Source organism: Antedon bifida, chromosome 6, assembly GCF_963402885.1.
Source record: "Antedon bifida chromosome 6, ecAntBifi1.1, whole genome shotgun sequence".
NCBI lineage: Eukaryota > Metazoa > Echinodermata > Crinoidea > Comatulida > Antedonidae > Antedon > Antedon bifida.
In genome coordinates, this window is record NC_136231.1 from 7991009 (window position 1) to 8012360 (window position 21352).

Here is a 21352-nt window from a genome sequence, read left to right on the forward strand (position 1 = left end):
TACCTTTGTCAACATAAGCAAGTTTTTTACCAAAAAGTTTAGTAATAGAATTACCTTCAAGTTTGCAAAACATTAGTTTTGTCAATTAATGACAACTTTACTCCATGATTCAGTGCTTACTGCAACACATTAATACACCCAATTCTCTCCACATATGGCATTATATGTCCAGTGTCACAGGCAAATTCTACAATACAGTGTCATAGGTATCACATGTGGCGCCTGTGATATGTTAAGGTTAGGTCTTTGCCACATGTGATACATATGTAACACTGTCACAGCATATGCCTATTATACTGTAAACATTATAGAATGTATATATGAATGAATCTACATAAATTATTATTTTTTTACTAGAAATGGAATGGAAAGATGTGGTGTATTCTGTACCATTCACAGTGTTCTCCAACAATTGCAACATGAACAAATTGTTGATGTTTTCCACACAATTAGAAAATTCAGGCGGAGCAAACCAAATATGGTGTCACCAGTGGTAAGAAAAGTTTATAAACAGTGTATCCTTGCCATTTGACTGGTTGATTTTATATCATGTGGTCTTAATTATTTTCTCCCATTTTAATGGGTAAAAAGGTAAAGGTAAAGTCGAAACCTAAGCTAATGCTAACGGCCGTGGTGCCCATCTCCATTTCCTTAGCGTTTGGGCCAGACTCCACTAAGTGTGTATGTTTGTGGGGGGTACGCCACTCCTCCCGCACAAACGAGTCTGATTTACCTTCCCAGTACTTTTTACATACCGGTACCCATTTCTATCACCTGGGTGGGGAGGAACAATGTGGATAAAGAATCTTGCTCAAGGAGTCAACACTGCAGTGACCGAGCCGGGGCTTGAACCGACAACCTCTTGATTGCAAGTCCAATGCTCTAACCACTGCGCCACAGTGTATCCTTAATGGGTAAATGCCCGAATCAACATGTTTTTTTATAAAGCTTATTGTGCGATAGGCATGGTTAATGAGAGACAGAAAGTGTTGTTTAACAAACATGTAGAGTTAGCTGTTTATAACCATAGTCGTCTGTAACTGCTTTCTTCAGAGGTCAAAAGCTGACCTCCACTTTATTGCATGTCTTCAACATCAGATCCATGGAAGAAGCTGGTTAATTGAATATTAATATGTTTACTTTGTCTTATAAAACAAATAATGAATGATGTCGTTGAATAAAGATCAGTCAGTCAACAATATTCTACCCAATTGCATTTTGTTTAAATTCATAAATGTTTACATTTTATATATGTAAAGTTTAATCATTTATTTTTTCCAATAACCATATCTATTTTTTTTCTTGTAGAGCCAGTATGAGTTTTGCTTCAATACTGTTCGCTGTTATTTGGATGCTTTTGAGATTTATTCAAATTACAAATAAAGTCATCATGTTCTCCAAAATATTGTATACAGAATATGTAATCACACAAGAAAGTAAAAATGTTTATACAAATATTAATAAGCACAGTGAGTAAGATTCTGTCATGTGGATTTTTTCTTCTGATTCAGAAAATCACGATTTTGTTTTACTATTGTCCGCTATACCTATCACTTATCACGGCCGTATTAGGGATTTCTTAATATTTATATTGGAAGTAGCGCTATGCACTTAATATTGATTAATTTATCGTGATAATGTATGTCTTGGTCAGTCTGTTGTTTTTCCCAGACTACTACTTTAGCATAGGTTTAAATTAACCAATCAGAAATGAGAGTGCAACAAATTTGCTATGTAACTATTCTATTCTCACAAACAATTAAGTTGTTTACAAAGCATTTCTCAAAGTTCTTATGCAGGGTTTAACTGTATCTGCCACAAAGTAGGTATGTTTTTATATTCAATATATACACAATTTTTAGGACTTGTTTTCTGGACAAGTTTATATTTTTCTCTTTTCTATTATATTACGAGTATAATTATAATTATATTTTTTAAATACCGCAAACATATTTTTCTATGCAAGTCAGCTTCTGCAATAAACTAGAATTTATACTTTTTTCATAAATATATAAAATATATTTTTAGTAAGTTTTTAATGTAAATTTTAAATAGACTTTTTACCATGTTTTATATAATAGTACTAGAAATCAAAAAGTTTGTATTTTTATAATTGTGCTTATTATACATATTTATAACATTTTAAAGATATTTAGTATTAAAATGTCAATGTGTACTTAGTAGTAAAATCCAAAATCGAATAAAGCCTGTTCCTTACTAAATCACTACATATATAAATACATATTTTAATGTGTATCTATATATTTAGTGTTATTACATACTATGCCGGGTACACTAAAACATCATAGCATAACATCTGTACCCTGAAAATAATAATATCCTGGATTTATATAGCGCATAATGTTGTGAAACCTCTAAGCGCTGAAAATTTGTTTGGATCAAACACGTATGGAAACATACAGTACTCCCATAATGCAGCTAGTAATCAGCGCAAAGTTGTGTCTTGATCTAACCAGGTTCCCATTTATACACATGGGTGGAGAGAGGCAAACTTAAGTAAAGTATCTTGCCTAAAGATACAAGGAATGCAGTGAGAGTTGGATTCGAACCACGATCTCACGATCAGTAGTCCAACATCCAACACACTGCGCCACACGCCAAACATTACCTCCGCCAAGGATGTTATTGTTATATTGATATTATTATTTATGATTTCTTATTATTTATAATTATTTTAAATGTCTTTCATGTTGTTTATGTTTGTTTTCATGTTATTTTATACTAAGCCTGGTACCAAAGGTAACATAGCATAATATCTACCATGAAAATATTTCTTATTGTTTATGTTTTCTTATTATTTATAATTAATTGAAAGGTCTTTCGGCCTGTGATAATTTATACTGGTAATTTTGTTATTATGTAAATGGTGCTTCTAAACGTATATACTGTAGATAGGCTATGTTTTCAGTTATGTACATTTAAGATATTTGATTTATTTTGAGCTGTTAATAACAGTAATGTAGCTTTGTGCCCAGCTTTGTTTGGAGCTTTAGTAACTAAAATTAAATAATAATATTCACAATTGGCAGATTAAGTTATATTATACATAATAACCTGAATTTTCACCTATGCTACACTGTATATAGATATACAGTATACTGTATATATTCTATATGACACATAATAGGCACAACTCAGCACTATAAGCATAGGCATCAGGTCATAGGATGGCATACATTTTTGTGATCGTATTTAACGTACGTGCATGTTTTTAAAAATTAAATGTCATTGTCATTAAAATTATGAAAAATAAACCACTGTCTACACCATTACTATATATAATACAGAAAATCCAAATTTATTTAGAATTATACAGTATAAGTTTGACAATTGAAGATGTATTAGTAATTAAGGTACGTAATGGCATAGTGCCCTTTTATCATATTGTTAATGTACACTATTTTTCTTTTTTTGAGATAAAACTATTATTTTATATCTTTTTGCTTGCTTCAATCATAGTTCATCACTACAAACATATATTACTGTATCAACAGACTGTTTTGAAAGAGGGAACACAGCGTTCTATTCCATTCATTTAAATAACATAGATTTTATCATTTTCCTGATATGATTTTAGTTTACAATACTACTTAATACTAGCAGTTACATTTTTTACACATTCAACATTTTCTTTTCCTGATCAAAATATTATATAATATACAGTTTATATTTACACTTATGAACCATGAATACAAATAAAAATGTATATAATTGCTGAAGTGATGTGTATATAACTTTTACCAACCCTGCACTATCATCACTGTCAAGCAAGTGGGGCTATAACCGGGCATTTGAGACGTTTGCCTTCAGAATTTACTTCAAACGTTAATTTAAAACAATTTAATGTTACACCGACTTCTTTCCGAAAAGATCTTTAATTTTCTATGAACATTTTGTTAATGGAATAATGTACAATATTAAAGGCTTTGGTTGTCTATAAAAAAGGATTTTTTTCAATTTAATTCTGAATTATGTAACACTTATTTCTCTTAGCAGGGAAAGTTGCCTCCGGTAGTGTAAGGTTTTAAACTTTAGAAAATGGTTTTTTCTTCAACTCTATCGGGCCAACGTTCGGACGTGCCGCAATGATGTACAATGCTTGTTCGTTTAAATACTCCTCCCATGATACGGTACTGTGGTATATAAAATAATATCAAATGATTAAACATGATAAAAAAAAAAGTTAAAATATGCGATGTGTATCATAGATTAATGTTATCATAATGGTATTTTAGCAAGAAGGCATTATATTCTTATTCAAGAAGAGAATCAAGGGGACAATTTTATTGTATTGGCCTAATAAATAAAACATTTATGTACAGAAATTCATGACAATCGGCATCGCACGAATTGATAGGAAGTTCTGTTTCATTTGACTTGAAATTTAAAAGTAAAGAAAAAAATTAAAATTGCCTATACATGACATTTTAAAATACATACCCCGAATCGTCCTCGTCAGCACTCATCAACATACGGGTATTTGATGAAACGTGTCTAGATAAATCTATGCTATTTGTCATTGAAACAGCGCTACTGATGCGACTTCTGAGTGAATAAATATAGAAAATATTATTGTTATTTTAAATATTTTCACCTGTACTCATGATCACTCAAGCGTAAATATTCAAATGTTAGTGCACTTGTAATACGCATGGCAACGTTCTCCCAAATCTCTCTGAGTACATACTACATCACACCAGAAAATTATGTCAGTTTTATCAGCCTCACGTAAACTGTGTAAGTAATATAGGCCTTATAGTAGAGATGGTAGAACAACGAAACGGTTTGTGTATACAGCACATTTTACAATACTTTAATTGCATACATATTGTTCATCTTTAAGTTATAAATGAATCTTACTTTTGCCTTGGTACCATAGTTTCGGGGTCTGAAATGAAGTTTGAATACCATCTTTTGTAAGCTCTCTTAGCTTCGTAATCCGTGATGCTTCCATCACCGTCTGTATCAAAGGCTCTGAATGTCTCTCTTGCTCGTTGAATCTCTTTCGGTGCCAACAGGTTCACCAAATGCAACTAATGTAAAGTACAAATAGGAACATGTATTTATGTGGAGAGTCGACATAAGAGGTCTGTAGACAACTGTTAAGCTCTGTCTGCATTATCGAACTTGTTTGACAAAAAAGTGTGATGTGCTCAAGTATGGTGGTGATATGCCCATCATGTCAATATAATATGACATCACATTTTTAGAACCGAATTCAACCAATGGTATTGCAATGCAGTTAGGATAAGTCTAACACTCTACCATCAAGTCATAAGATTTTCAGCACCATTAAGGTCGGTATATTGCTGACTAGATTTTGTTACAAAGTTTCTTTCAATTGATAGTGTAGACAGAGCTTTAAGATTTATGGTAATTTAAAGCTCAAATACCTTTGGTAGTGAAGCTAAATGCCTGACAGATTCGTGATTCAAAAATTCCCACCAAGTCAAAGAGCCAGTCATGTCAGTGTCGATGGCGCGAAATAACACCAGTTCGTCATCCTCCTCATCGGCTGTCATTTCACGTCCCTCATTCTCCTTGATCAAATTCCGTTTGTATTTCAAGAATTCTTCAACTGAAATTTCCGCATCTGTGGAAGAAAAATAAGTTGAAATTTTCTATTTCCAGCTTGAGTAAAACCAATACCCTACTCCTCATCTTTGTTTTATTGACTTCATTTTTTTTGACACTATATTTAATGAGGGTGATCCATCCAGCAATTGCTGATCATTAGACAAACATATACACAAGATGCTCTACATAAACAAAGTCTTTGGGAGTGGAGATTAATTTTTTTAAATTATATATTTAGGCAATTGCCAAAGATAACCATCATTCACTATCCTTCTTAAAGATGGCAATCCTGTTCACAAGACAAACATATATACAAGATGCTCTACATAAACAAAGTCTTATTACAAGTCTTTAGGAGTGGAGTTGTAATTTGTCATTAGAAAAAATCCTGACATGTGACGAGACTTGAACCCAGGACCCTTGGAGTGGTAGCCAAGCATCATAACCACCAAGCCACAACTCCACTCCAAGTTTTCGTATTCGAGGGTCTTCTTCCTGCAGCACTACCTTTTACAATTCTGCATTTCTCTTCCACTCTCTCTTCCCTGGTCTAATTGTTTGTTAGATTCATACGCTTGGTAGAGATTTGTTGATCTTACTAATTGTACACACACACGTATACCTATTCTATTTTCCTTAATATTGTAGTCATCGAACTTCAGAAACAAACATTTCGATGGGAAAAACGACCGAACTCCCAATTATCAGTACACCCTAACTCTAATCGGTCTGAAAGTTATCTTTAAATAAAATATTATTATATTAATTGATTATAGGCATACTATCGAATCGATCCGAGTTAGCGAATAGTGGAATTCTGTACGAACAATAATCTAGCTTCTCGAACCATAAAGTTTCAAATAGTGTTGTGTGTCTATTACAATCAAGTTTATAGAACTGGTGACAACCCCCGTTAAACAATCACTATTGATTCTGTATTGTTACTAGACTTTGTTTAGACAGTTTTTTGCTTTGCTTCTAATCCTAAAATCATATATATATAGGCCTATACATAATCTAAAATGCAATGTTTAACCAATAATGTCTACAAACAAATAGAAATTTTAAATGAACGCATGTCTGGTATGGTAAGTAATTCACCGGAATTTTAAATGATTACTTTTACTCTTCGCATGCCACCTCATGTGCAAAAAAAAGAATCTTTAATGTGTAGTATTATTAACCGAAAACATTTGCGCACGACATCAAAGTGACCTAGAAAATATGATTTAATGATTAGAAATACCTCGTTGTAGAAAAGGAAATTCTTGCAATTTCCCCTGGAAATTATAGTATGGTTTTAGCATTCTACATCAAATTATTAGTTACCTTATTTGGTGTATTTGTGTATAATTAATTTTAATTATATCAACAGTTATTGATTTTCATTTCCACGCAATAAAATTGAGGTTTTGACTTTCTCTCCTTGGTCAGAAATATATAATCATAAGATATACTGCACAGCTGTTCCAAACTGTTTTACCATTATCATAATAGATGGAGAAGCATTCTATATACTTAGTTTAGAGTTTACGATTTTTCCTTTTCTGTTTATAAGTTTATTAATATGGATGATATTTCCGAAATAAAAAGAAATTGAATTGAATTGAATTGAATAATAACCATTATCAGTTATTTGTTATTTTCTTTAACAAAAAATGATCTCAAAGTGCATTCACCGAATTTACGTTGTTATATCATTAATATTATCGTTACTGTATAATCATCACTTCGTCATCGCCATCGCTGTGTTGTTATCGTCGCCTTCATCATCATCATATTATTATGCCATTGTCAACGTCACCCATTGTCATCATCATCGTTGCCCTCATCATCTTTGTCTTCATCGTAATCATCGTCTCGGTGTGTGTACACATCTGACTTATGTGCACTTTAAAACCTAGTACATCTTTCGAGACGAGTAGGGGTTACTAGTCACTGTCACACACAGACACTTAACTCGTGAGGGCCCGTAGATTGTCAACATGTACGCTGTTTAGGGTCACCCTCTATAAATAAGGTTAAATATAAAAGATAAACAATCGTCGTCGTTGTTCTCGTTCGTCACGATCCTCGTGTGACTCGAGTATAATGACTAAAATCAATGTAATCGGTGCCATTATTGACATGTTTCATGTATAAAAGCATGAGAACAGTTTATGTAGAGATTTGATCACGGATTGGATATATTTCAACCGTAAGCTCAGTGGCGGATTCACGATTTTAAAATTGACCGAAAATGGCAAAATTAAGTACTGGACGTAACCTAATGTCCTCTTGCAATGCATTGCAATTTCCGAAATAATAATTGAATATATACTGATAACTAAAGATTAATAGAGTTTTTTTTTTGTCTTGTGTGGGTTCGTCCCACTTTTATTATCATACTCTGTTATAAATATTATATTTTTTAAACATATTTTTTCTCTCGTTTATATCTTACAATGTTAAAAGTAATTGTAATAAAAACATTGCATTCATTATTTTACATTTAAAAAAAGTAATTTAAATATATAAAATAATTAACAAAATGCCTAATAAAAGACGATAAAAATTGATTAAAAACGTACTTTGTTGTACAGTTGTAATTATTCTATAAATCTCGTGTTCGTGTTCGTGTAGAGAGGCTATAAACTCAGGAATATAAAATACCCTCCCTTTTCACCAAGACAAAAATGAATGAGATGAGTAAGAAGAATGCAAAAGTTTGAAAAATAAGGTATTTAGAATGAATAGGATGGAATGATCTATTTAATGAAAACCGTAAGGTTAGAGTCCATACATGTGCAAGTCCAAAGAATAATAGAGTTAATAATAATGAATTAATAATACCTGAGTCTACGTCACATTTTTCAAATGAATCCATCAACTCGAACATATCCTCTTCATCTAATAGATTGTTTAAGCTCTCCTAAGTAAATAAGTTAGGAAAAATAAGCAAATATAATAAATAACAAAAGAGTAAACAACACATTTTGTAAACCATGTCAAGTTAAACCTGGAACCGGAAAATTCTAGATAGCATACTTTATTTACTAATTTTACATGAGAATGAAATAGAAGAAAATTAGTCGCCAAATACAAAACAAGATTTGAATAATATATTTGTTTTTCTTTAATCTATATATGATATTATTATGTTATTTTAATTGTTAGTAGGACTCTTTTCAGTATCATAATTTGATGTGATGATGACAATTGATACTGGACAAATTTAGATAAACAGTACCGAGAATGCCTACATCGTACATACGTCACATGTGATACACATGATATTCTGTATTACGGCTTGTGCATATGAAACTAAAACACAATTTTCATATAATACATTACTAAGATGCGGGTGTACATCTACGGTTTCGTTTCGAGCACTCATTAGAATCTGTTCACGGGCGCATATTCCATACATTTGACTTGCATACATAAAAAGAGTTTTAATATGAGTAAATTTAAATAAAAGGTACATTATAGAGACGCATTTTGATAACAATAACCATGTGTGAGTAGTGCCGTAATAAGTAATTTATGAGTGCTTATATATAATATGACGTTTTTAATAAAGAGTTTAATGACATCACTTTCATGAGGACAAATACAAATAGGTAAATATTATTCTGTGATAAGAATATTAACATTATGATAGCAATGACCTACTACCACAAAACGAGGTTGAATCACCAACACGAGTTGACATGTTGTCAAATACATTCAAGTGTTGTCAATTTCGACAACATTTTTAGAAAGTAGTTAATTAATGTAATTCAATACATTTACAATAATGCCTGTAGAAGATAAAATGTCGATTGCGCGTAAATTCAAACATCAAAGATAAACAAAAAAACAAACACAAATAACTAACTTATGAAAGATGTATTGATTTGATTTAAGGCAAGACTGTGAGAAAACGGAGAATTGACAAATTTAGATATTCTGTCACATTTTTTCTAAGCCCCTTTCCTCTATCATAAAATATTCATTGCATTAGCTTTTACTTACGCAATCGTGACACGACCATCCTATATTCATGTTTGCTCGTTTAAACTGTTGTAATGAGGCAGTGTCCTGTATATGTCCGGAGCGTCGTAAACATGGTGCATGGAACACTTTGGTACATATTCGGCAAGGGAACAGCTCTCCTCCAGAAGATTTATTGCACACAGAACAATTTCTGTCGTTTCTTACCTACAACATAAAGATAACAAAGTTAGTACTTTATTGAATGATTGGTGCACATTAAATTGTACATATTTTCAGTGTCTTTTTGGTGGTGAAGTTGGGAATTGAAAGTAGGCCTACCTCTGGGATTTTGGTCGTGTTTGATATATGTTAAACATCGACGTGTTCTTGTTTTACTTCCAAGGTACGAGGATGGGATACCACGACTCATGGATGTATATAGATTTTAATATTATATTACTTTAATAATATTATTTTATCGATTCTCTTTTTATTATATTTCTTACAATTAGGCATATGGTTCAAGGAACTATTTTCCCACAGATCATTAGGTAATGTTGAGTTAATTATCAGCAATTGAAAATTGTGTGCAAAAGAACATACTTTTCAATATATTACTATATTATTATATATCATATTATTATGTATATTTTATTATATCTAAATCTAGACAAGCGAAAGTTCAGTATTTCGCATTTGTCAAATAATAATTTAAACAATAATATATTACTTTTATTTTTATTTTTTCAATTAACATTTTTGGGAATAAAGATATATGATATATGTAGAAGATTATCTTCCACAATAGCAGTTAGGCCATATGGTATTTAGGAACAGTAAAGTACCATATGTCTTGATAAATAATTTCAGTCATTTATCAGCCACCTTCAAAGTTTATAGTGTTAAAAGGTGAGCTCTCGAACCACTGCGATAAGACATCTTTCCAACATGAGTCTGAAGGTTTAATAGGTTGACCTGGTTCATCCATAGTTTAATGTTACCCTAGAACATTGATACTATTTTTTTTCGATCATTCTTTTTTTTTAATCGTCTGATATCCTGTCATTGCGATTTTCTGTGTTTTTGCAGCTGCTAGTAAAATGTCATATTGGAGTAAAGCGATATGAATATCAATTGATTAAAATATATAATTTGTCATGCCACTTGGCTGAACGTTTCATCCAAGGAGGCAGTTAACTGAAAATGTATGATGGTTTAAATATACATTTTAAAATATCTATTAAAATTACACTATGGATTTAATAATATACGTAAACTTCTTTTTTCACCAAACGACAATTCAAAATCTTAGAATAAATAAATATGTAAATTAGACCTTACATATTGGTATGGTTACATATGCTATAATTATATTGATATTACCGTAGCCTGGATAGTGTTGTTTATGTAATATAATTACAGTACATGGAAAGATCATTTCTTTAACAAAATAATCTGTAACGATTTGTAACGTTGTACATAATAACAATAGGCCTACATTATAAAAACATAGAAATAAATATACTGTATACAAAATAATCCCGCTATAGGAATCTCTTACTGATAATGTTCATATTAAAGTAGGCCTACCAGAGAATAGATTTCCCCTTTACAAATCGTATTAATTTTGCTTGGCTTATTTGTGGAAAATTTTTAACAAAATGAACGTGACTGATCAAGCCTACCCTTCATTTTAAGATTGCTTATTAAATTTGAGTTGACAGACCACTGCCTGTGGGAGTTAATAATTAACACTTTAATCATTGGTCTCAAGTATTTTAAGCCTAGGTTATTAGGTAAGATTGTCTCGTAGTTTTATTGTGACGGTACTAATCCATCGTTTGCAGCACGATCAATGAAAGATGTTGTTGAACAATGGTTTGGACAAGAAGTCGTAGGCCTAATAGCAGAACAATAGTAATTAATAGACAAGGTATTGTGATAATACAGGTTCCCTTGATTTCTGCATCCATAGTTACAGTGACCAATGTCAAAGTATCGATTGCCCTATATCAATAACAGCACCTTTCAGTAATGTCTATTTTTCTAAAATACTAGACACGTTAGTTTGCCTAATTTTTATGTGACAGAATTACAAAATATTTAGAGAATTATAATAATTACTGTTGTTTTCCTTGCTGTTTCTCTTCGGGGAGTGGAGATTTTGTATATAGGCTATGTAGGCTATATATAGTTTAACCATTATTTATCATTCTTTTTTATCTTACTTGAAGAAAAATAATATTTGATTTGACTTTGATCAGCAAAGACAATTGAGGGACATTTACAGTCGGCTGCACCTCTTCCAGTACGATGCCAGTTTAGTGCACTTAATTCCCAGATGCATGTATAACTGTAGTTACCAGTGGCCTAATCACTATTAAATTTCAAATTTAGTAAGAGAAACAATACAAACACATTACATTTATACGAGAATTTTCCGGCACCAGTGCATCTTTATAATTCAAACCAAACAATTTACACATAACAAACGAGACGTTTAAACAAATATATAAAACCAAACTTATTGCGGAAGTATAGATAAAGAGTCGACCCTATAAACGCCTACGTAGGCATGATGTCATAAGATATACACTGAGAAAAAATAATGCATTTAAAATCTATACTACCAAATTACTTAGGCCTAATATTTGGAAAATCAAGACAATTATTCTCCACATAATATTTTAAACAGAATTTATACCACCCGTCGAACGCACTGCGTGATTCAATCATACAGCAACGAAATTTTAAAATTTGTTTGCTTATCTTACCTTTCCATATTTCCAACCACCAGGTGGTTCGTAGGGGATAGAAAACTCCAAGTGTTCATGTTCACCAGTCTTTGAAGCAAGTTCTGGGAGTTCAGAAGAATTATAAATAGGTTTATCATTAGAACTAATTTTCCGTCTCTCTACCGTTTTATGTCCGCCGAGAGAAGAGCTAATCATGGTTAATTCCGTAGAAGGAATGTCATCAGGATTCGGTGATTGTCCATCTCTTAACGCTGCCCAAGCATTACTCGTGTCTCTGAAAACAACCGTTCTAGAAGAACCAGATTTGGTAGATACCAAGCTAGCAGTAGATTTTCCAAGGTAGATTGTATTTCCATTTACGCTATCTTTAATGTCATGAACAACAATATCGTTTTCAATTTCATTCTTTATTGGTGTATTATTTTCAATTGATTCATTTGTAGGTCCTTGTACATTAATAGTCGGCTGTGTCTCCTGCTGACGTGTTGACGTCTTTTTAAATGCAGCAACAGTAAAAGCTGCTCTGCGAAAGGTTTGTACGGCTTTCTGTTGATTTGTTTGCTTTTTTTGTTTTCCAAGTGTAACTCCCATGATGGCAACAATATTTCATTTCAACTGAACATTATAAACACACTGTCAACAAATGGAACTTGAGACAAGTTGTGCCAATGACACCTGTTTGACTGGAACCAAACTTTTCCTCAAACAATTATTTCGTGGTTGCTTAACTTCTTAAAGTGTGACGTCGAAACAACCATGAGTTCATTATGTTGTTATCCGTTGTGATCTTCGTTAATTATTAATTTCCGAAACAAAGTTATAATAGATTCAACACGGTGCTGTTACAAACAAACAGTTTGACAGTAAGAGTAGAGAATGACCAATGAGCTGGTCAATGATATGCCTAAAAAGCAATACAATTAAGCATCGGACTTTGTTCCCTGATCGTCCAATCACACAATCCAAATCGAAATCAGCTACTCTGAAGAAGCAGTGTAGTATTTTTTGATGTTGGCGCCCTCTATTGCCCAAGCACACAACAAATACTAACTCGCGAGCGGAGAGGAGGAGGTGGTTGCCAAAGTGAACCGACGCTCAAAACAACAGGATAAATAAATTAATATTGAATGATGATTTGGTTTTATAACCTTTTGCCATATTATTAGTGAAAGGGGAAAGGTATACTTGTTATACAATGATTAGTATAGCGCCAGTATTATTAGGTCTATATCGAAATTATAAGTGTAGGCTAGGCCTAAGTCTTTACTATTAGTATTAATAAGCCTAAATCTAAAACGCTAGAGATGTATTTTGTAGGCCTAGGCTAGGCTAGGCCTAGTTGTAGGCCTCTTTTTTAGGCTAGCTAGATAGTAGTAGGAGGGCTAGCTAGGCACTAGGCCTAGTGGTCGACGCGACGGACCTTAAACGGTCCTGGGCCCAACCTTGGCCAGTCCAGACCCTACTCGAGCTAGGCCTGGCCCTACCTAACTCTCTAGGCCTAAATGATACTTTCTGATGTGATCAGTCTAATTTGATATCATACAGACAGAGCCTTGACAGAAACCTGTCGCATTTGAAATATTTTGTGATAACTTCATTCATTTTCTATTAATACATGTATTGAAGTTATTTATTATTATTACAAAAGATTTTAACCTTGTTTATGTATGTTGGTCGAGGCCTAAATAATATAGTAGGTTGTTGTTATTAATAAACGTTTACTTTCAGCACTATGATATCATGAGTCGCAAGAAACACTCGGCGGCGTGCAATGCTCCATTTGGGACCGACGTTCAACCAACATGTGATATGAAAATTATTGGGGGAAGAGCAGTGGAAATTCCTATTGAATCACCGGCAGTAAAGTAAACAAAATTCCAGCATTTTTTTCATAACATTTAAATATACTAAATAAATTATGCACTACATTTCGTTATCAAATCAATCTTTCGACCAAATATCTCTACTCAGGTGCTAAATCACCATCTTAAACCTAAACTACCATCTTGAACAACTGTACATTCTTTATTTATTTATCACCTTTACTATATATTTATAGTGCAAAGAAGAGTGGCAGAGATTTACCTCCGGTGCATAACAGTCCGGTGCATAACAGTCCAAAGGAAAGTCCCCGGATACCAAGCCAGTCCAACTACCAAACCTTTGATGATCTTTCACAGAATAAGCAATCTAAAGAACAGGTAGGTTTAAAGCCCCCTTCCCTACGTTTTTTAGATCTAATTTAAGATCACAAACTATATTTAATGTAAAAATAATACTATATGGTCCTATTGCGATAACTTTTTTCATCTTTAAACGGTTAAAAATGTGAAAAATAAGTTGATTCTAATAATTATAGCGGCCTGCTATAAATCCCAAAATGCATTGTGCGCGGATTGATATTTTTGTTTTTCACCTGTAATTCGCCCACTTTTCGATCGATCGTGAGGCCAAAACAAATGGAAGACTCCTAACTTTTCAGCGAAAATACCGGGTTTTCCCCAATATTTGTATCAACGGAGTCTGGCAAAAATAGAAAGACAATTAATGCAGCAACTATACAACGTCAGGCTAGGTATGTAGCTAGCGTACAATATTCGTACGTTACCGATGTTTACCAGCTAGGCCTACAAAACTAAGCCTAGCTAGGCTAGGCCAAAGACCGTCCACGAGAGGTCGATCGCCGCGAGCTACTTAGGTAGTGCATTGTTTCTCACTTTTTATTATAATTTACCATAAAACGTACATTTAAGACAAGGAATGACATGGTTTAATGTTTTTAAAGTGACATATATGTATTATTTTCCAAAAAACGTCCAAAATTGCAGGGAAGGGGTCTTTAAATGATCTGTTTTTGGAATTATGAGTGAAATCAACTGGAAAAGATACACAAAGTAACATCATTAAATTTATTGTTATTTAAAGTAATGACATTCTCAAGAAGACGATTGTATCATAACAACTGAGACATTGAGACATTCTCAACCATACTTTATTTCCTTTTGTGTACTGCAAACATAAAGGCCAACTTAGATAGTGTTTTGCGACGAAGCCCGATGAGTTGTCTCGCCAGGAGAAGATTAAACATGTTTAAAGTTCTCGCGACGACCTAAAAACTATGCATGTTTTGTCAGGCCTCATCGTACAATGCTGTCTGAGTTGGCCTTAACTTTCTTCATTGTTCTTCAAAATTGCTGACAAATGTGGGACTTTTGATACCTAAATTGAAAATTCTTACATATTCTGAAATAAATTGACAACAGAATGATACAGATTCCTTTTATTATCCAATATAATGGAAATTATAGATAGATACTATTATTTCACCTAGGAGGTATAATTTGATTTTAAAAAGACCCATTTTTTCAGCAAGAACGACTGCGAGCAATTGCTTCTAGAACATCTCCACCAGATAAGAGTAACTCCCACATACATGGTATCAGGTCAAGGTCAGGAAGCCTTCCAGGTGCTCACAGGTCAGTAGAAAACTTGATTCACTTAAGCAAAATGTGTTATGTGTAAGCAATATAAATTATTTTCTATCAATAAATTTATTTTGGTACTGTCCATCTACAGTATACAAAAAGTAAAATTTCATATGTTAAAGTGTGCAAGGCCATGCATATCAAATACCCCTTTCACACCAAAACTCCGGAGTGATCTCCGGAGACACTCCAGGGTTTATGACCATTCAAAACATCGAGAAACTCCGGAGATACCTCTTTCACACCAACCTAGCAATACCGGGGTTTATAAAATAAAATTGTAAATGTCGCCCTCTTTTTGTTTGTTTACATAGCGACGATCATTAGAATCATTTTAATTGATAATATTTTTAATTTAATAATTATTTTTAAAAGTCTCAGAAGTCATATAATGTTTTATTGGTACTACTTATTATTTTCAAGACCTGCTATATATTTTTTACAAATATTTAAAGTATTTTGAAATAATACTAAATCAATGAGTGATCGTGTGAGGATGACCTTTTGACCTAAAAACTCCGGAGTTTGATGTTGGTACCTTTCACACCAAAACACTGGGGTGTCCCGCAGTTCGCTCTCCGGAGAATGTTCAGCTGTTCAACCCCGCAGTTTTGAACTCCGGAATTGCTTGATTTTACCTTTCACACTAAAACACCGGGGCGTCAACTCCGGAGTGTCTCTGGAGTTTTTCTTTTGGTGTGAAAGGGGTATAATATACCAAAATAAATCGAAAAAGTGACAATTTGCACATGTAGTAAATTGCATTATTAAAATGATGTTTAAAGGGCTATAGAAATTAAATTTAAGAATATTTATTGTACTTTCAGAATTCTTCCTCCAATACCGAAGTCTGATAGGCCAACCTATTCCTCTAGAGAGAACACACCATGTTCAACTGAAGTAATCTCACCAAATGAGATCCAAGACAAGTCAAAGATATCAATGACTGTTCAATTACAAGGCATGCTTAAAGAGTTTGATCCCCATTGCTTTAAAGACATGTACAAGAGCCTAGCAGAGTTTGATCACAGGTTAACAGGCTATGTAAACCAAGCTCAACTCAACATGATAGCACTGCGACATGGCTTACCTATTCCAACAACCATGTTGAGACTGCTTTTTAGTAGCTTTGCAAAGGGTAGTAACCCTGATATGGTCAATTATGAGAAGTTATTACAGTACCTTGCCAGGGCACAACTGGGTTCAGCCAAGGCTGAAACTATGCTTCATGAGTCGATAAACAGGTACATTGCAATTTCTAAATTTAATCTTATACTAACTTTTTGTATCGGATCTTGGTTGTAAAGCAGCACTTCTTGTTACACCAACCCAGTTCAGTAATTTTAGATGTTCTATTCTTTTCATCTATTTCTAGATTTGTGAGTGAAGTAAAGACTCTGGATGGTCCTGATGAACAATTTTCCCTAGATGAGAAAATGGCAAAGTTTGAAGCAATACTCATCAGAAATAAACAGATGTCGCATGAAGAAATTGCTTTAACAGAAAAAAGCCTCAGTCAGCAACAAGAGGACTATCAACAGATTGAACAAAGGTAATAATTTGTCTGCATGAAACCTAAGCTATAGCCACCAGTACTACAATTGGTGAGGTTTTCACATTCTGATAGAAATAAGAGTATGTATGCTAGACAGTGCTAAAATTGCTAGAAAAATTCAGTTTAGTATTTACTTCTTTCAAAGTTTTAAAATATAAAGGGAAAATACTATATATATATACATATTATATATAGTAGGCCTAATATAGTACAATTCGACCCATTACTAAAACAATTAAAATGTTAGATTGTTATTAATATAATGGTGCTTTCTCTTCTACAGTACCTCTCAGTACTACAAAATACTCTCCAACTCTCCCCACCCTCCTTTGATCTTCTCCTGACTAGCACCATTTATTATCCTGGCTACATTTCTAAACAAGATAGATGTCACAACATACAAAATTGATTTATGATTAAGTTATAGTAATTTAATTGATTTTTGTTTTAGGGAAAGTAGACGTTCTTATGAGAAATCTGAAATTCAATCACCAATGATTTATAAGTAAGTAAAACCAGAAATTTTCCTTCAAAAAGCTTTATCTTTTAATTTCAACCATCCTACATTACACAATAGCTATAGACTTATTATTCATTATTTATAAAGTGCCTTTCCAGATCAAAGCACTGTACAGAGAATTAACAGAAACAACATACAAAAAAATAAATATACAGTATATACTGTATGGTTTTAGTAATAAATATGATTCCACTTTCCTATGGTAGAAAGCCAGTAAAGGTGTTTTCTGAGCGAGATGATGGCATGTTGCTGATGTTAATTGAACAACAGATTATTCAAGGTAAAGAGGATAGCATAGATTTGGCAGAGATCAGTGATACAATGTCAAGTTATGACAAATCAAATGATGGAACCATTACACAAAAACAGGTAAATCAGCTTGCAGTAGGATTGTTGTCATTACATTTTGTTTTTCATTGCGATATAAGTAACTTCTAGATAGTTGACATACCATTTTCAAAGACTACAATCGGAAAACAACAACTACTTACTAATACCATAAATGGTATTATTTGCGCTGTGTTCCTGTTTAAGGCACTCCTTGGTCATAGTTATGGTGGTAGGACAAGTCTTCTCAGATAAGGGCTGGAGGTCCGGTATCATATCTGGCTTTTGTGCAGTAGGGGTTTACCCTTATACTGGTCAATTTTGAGGCTGGGTTGTTAGTCATTACTAAAAACAGTTGAATCGCGTTGTTACAGCTCAGATACCACAAGAATGTCCCATTGGGAAGAAAAGAAATATATATTAGAACAGTGGAATAACACTAACTGTTTAACAATTAGTTTCAGGAGGTTTGTTTGAAGCATAGACTACCATTCCAAGGATCTGTATTGGAGAAGATGTTGATGAGATGTGACACGGGTGATTCAAAGTTAAGGTACTGTATGTAGATGCCATCAACTCAATAGAAAAACCTTTGTCTACAATTTTGTCCCAGTTCGCCATATTTTTTAGCTAGATTCAGTAGCCTATTGGTAAAGTTATTTGGTTTAAATACTGTGTATGTACAGTGATTTCAGAATGTGTCAAATAATTTAAGTTTGATTTTTTTCCTTTTTTCATGGTAGTTGGATAGCCTTCATTGATTTTCTAAGCAAGGTACAATCTATAAAAACATCTCAAGAACAAATGAATGGGTCCAGTCGTCCAGGCACATGGCCTTCACTTGGTATAAGAAAGACGCATGAACAGGATGAACATAATCAACCTCTTTCACAGAGCTTCAGGAAGGCACAAGAACAAGTTGATGCTCCATGGCAAAAGAAGAAACCTCTAGGGGTAACATATATATAGATATATATTCTATCTAACTTTAAAGTAGTGACTAGAAAGAAATTAATTGCCTGCTTATGGGTGTAATATAAAATTTGATGGATTTATATTTTAGTTATTTCATATTCTGGTAGCGCTGAGGTCAAATATAGTCCTAAGAATAAAATACAAATCCCAATAATTTTAAACCAATAGAAAAGGCAATATCTGTAGCTAAAGCGTTTCTGTAGTCTGCAGGACTAGTATGGCCTTATGGCTTTTTACCCTCCTTACATCAACAAAGAATGACCATATCAATGCATGCAAGTGATACTGAATACTGAATAATTCTTCTTCATTGATAGATTTACACTTAGCTTTATGACTACAAACTCCCTTGTTTCCAACCTTTCAGCCTGTCAGAAAATCATCAGTAGAAGAGTATGTAACCAGAGATGACACACCATCACCTGCTATAGAGTCATCAAGTGAAGGTACAGAGTCATCAAGTGAAGGTACAGAGGATGTCTACCAACGTAAACAGTTGACTTATCTTGCCAAAAAGCATCAAGCATTGAGAGATCAAAGCCAAGAAATGATGGATGCTGTAGTAGACAATGAAGTTGAGCCATGGTTCTCTAGGTTTATGCACCTGGCCCAAGGATTGTACAACAGTGATAGTACAAACACAGGTAAGGTAGGCAGGCTAGGCCTATAATTTAATACCATAAAATAGTAGTTATGATGCTGCCATTACTCTAAAGCTTAGAGTGCTAAAACTTGAAAGTGCTTTCGATAATCCGCTAGCAAAGTTTCACAAGTTAAGCTGTAGTTTGGTCGTTAATATGCATATATACAGTTCAAAGGGCCACTCCCTTAGCTTCAAATAAGACTATAAGTTTATCGTTTCTTTAATTGCTGAGCAAAAGCAAGAGATTTAGGCCTTCCAATCCCAAGGTCCAGGGAGACTTGCTGTAATTGACGAGTTACTTGTTCTTGGATGTGTTTTGAAACAAACAATTTAAAAAAGCAAAATATTATAGCCATTTTTGTTTAGGCACGATAAAATACTTTCAAGAAGATGATATTAAGAAGAAATTTGTAAACTCAAATAACTATATTTTTGCAGGTTACCTACCAAAGGAAGAAATGTTACGCCTTGTAAACAACTACAATTTGATATACAACTTAAAGATACCAGCGGAGAGAATATATAAAGTGATTAACAGCTGTGTGGGGGTCAGAGGTCAAATAATGATTGAACCAGTTCTTGAATCACTCAGGTTAAGTATATACTGAAGCAAACAAGTGTTACATTACTTTACAGTTATTATACTGTTATTACTATACTATAGAGTGGCTGGGTATGCAGTAGTGTTTAATAGAATATACTGTACATGAAGTGTCTTGCATGTGCATATTCGTAGCACTAAATTAATAAATTAATGTAGATTTGGTTGGTCATTTTTGAATCGTTGAAAATGCATTGTTGTATTCAATGCATATTTTTCCCATGGTTGTGTTATTGAGTTTGGTTATTGTTGGCTAAACTTTCTCTATATACAGCCCTGTGGTCAAACTGTGAAACTGCAAAAGCCTTGTATGCTAATGTGCATAATACAAGTTTGTTATCAATTAGTTTAATTTGACTCCAAATGTCGCTTCATGGAGGCAAAGCACCGTTTAGTGTCCGGCTGATGTAGTGCAAAGACGAGGGTATTACTACATTATTTTATATACAGTTTAGTATTACAATTTTGTTCACCTATAAATGTATTTGTTATGTTAATGTTAGAAACATTTCAATATATTACACTATTTATAAATAAAGCCTGTGTGTCTGGCTGATGTAGGGTAAAGACAAGGGTATTACTACATTATTTTATATACAGTTTAGTATTACAATTTTATTCATCTATAAATGTATTTGTTTTGTAAATTTGTTAATGATGTTAAAAACATTTTAATGTATTACAGTATTTATTAATAACATACAGAGTACAGTATTTATGTATATGCCAAGAAATGTCTACAATATTGTATATATCTTTTTTCTTATGAAACACATTTTCTGTAATGATATTAAATTTAATATTTATGTACAGTTGGTCTTTCAGATATTGTAGTATTATTGCTCGGTTGTTAAAGATAATATGAGCCTTGATTTGTTACTACTTAGACTTATGTCAGTCAAAAGTGAATAAAATATCTAATTTTATTAAAAAAT

At 33.0% G+C, this 21352-nt stretch overlaps 3 protein-coding genes across 3 annotated transcripts in view; 2 read left to right on the plus strand and 1 right to left on the minus strand.

The window, feature by feature from the left end:
* The window catches only part of LOC144845569 (receptor-type tyrosine-protein phosphatase delta-like), a 45281-nt gene extending 41759 nt beyond the window's left edge, over nucleotides 1-3522 (plus strand). Inside the window, exons 41-42 of the mRNA XM_078702992.1 lie at nucleotides 358-493; nucleotides 1309-3522. Coding sequence (XP_078559118.1) covers nucleotides 358-493; nucleotides 1309-1383 — 211 coding nt within the window. The 3' untranslated portion in view covers nucleotides 1384-3522. The remainder of the gene's footprint in view (nucleotides 1-357; nucleotides 494-1308) is intronic.
* Nucleotides 3523-3999: 477 nt separating this feature from the next.
* Nucleotides 4000-13217, minus strand: LOC144845583 (PHD finger protein 24-like). The gene is made up of 7 exons (XM_078703014.1): nucleotides 12330-13217; nucleotides 9595-9780; nucleotides 8431-8509; nucleotides 5415-5614; nucleotides 4882-5054; nucleotides 4462-4566; nucleotides 4000-4154 (listed from the first exon to the last, which is right to left on the minus strand). The coding sequence occupies exons 1-7, from the start codon at nucleotides 12900-12902 to the stop codon at nucleotides 4046-4048; spliced, it is 1425 nt and encodes a 474-aa protein (XP_078559140.1). The 5' UTR covers nucleotides 12903-13217; the 3' UTR covers nucleotides 4000-4045.
* Nucleotides 13218-13361: 144 nt separating this feature from the next.
* LOC144844403 (uncharacterized protein C1orf87-like) lies at nucleotides 13362-21338 on the plus strand. Its single transcript, XM_078701298.1, has 12 exons — nucleotides 13362-13490; nucleotides 14040-14176; nucleotides 14371-14512; nucleotides 15681-15787; nucleotides 16624-17040; nucleotides 17172-17348; nucleotides 17803-17856; nucleotides 18078-18240; nucleotides 18657-18751; nucleotides 18942-19152; nucleotides 19541-19817; nucleotides 20255-21338. Exons 2-12 carry the CDS (start codon nucleotides 14052-14054, stop codon nucleotides 20422-20424), a joined length of 1938 nt encoding a protein of 645 aa, XP_078557424.1. The 5' UTR covers nucleotides 13362-13490; nucleotides 14040-14051; the 3' UTR covers nucleotides 20425-21338.
* The last annotated feature ends 14 nt before the right edge of the window (nucleotides 21339-21352 follow it).

Bases quoted from the DNA above. Each gene is read 5' to 3' on its own strand.
- LOC144845583 (XM_078703014.1), bottom strand. From the start codon at position 12,902: ATGGGAGTTACACTTGGAAAACAAAAAAAGCAAACAAATCAACAGAAA. The intron at 4,567-4,881 runs GTAAGATTCATT...TTATTCACTCAG, and splicing joins ACTATGGTACCAAGGCAAAA to AAGTCGCATCAGTAGCGCTG. The intron at 4,155-4,461 runs GTATGTATTTTA...TATATACCACAG, and splicing joins GCTGACGAGGACGATTCGGG to TACCGTATCATGGGAGGAGT.
- LOC144844403 (XM_078701298.1), top strand. From the start codon at position 14,052: ATGAGTCGCAAGAAACACTCGGCGGCGTGCAATGCTCCATTTGGGACC. The intron at 17,857-18,077 runs GTAAGTAAAACC...TTCCTATGGTAG, and splicing joins CAATCACCAATGATTTATAA to AAAGCCAGTAAAGGTGTTTT. The intron at 19,153-19,540 runs GTAACATATATA...CCAACCTTTCAG, and splicing joins AAAAGAAGAAACCTCTAGGG to CCTGTCAGAAAATCATCAGT.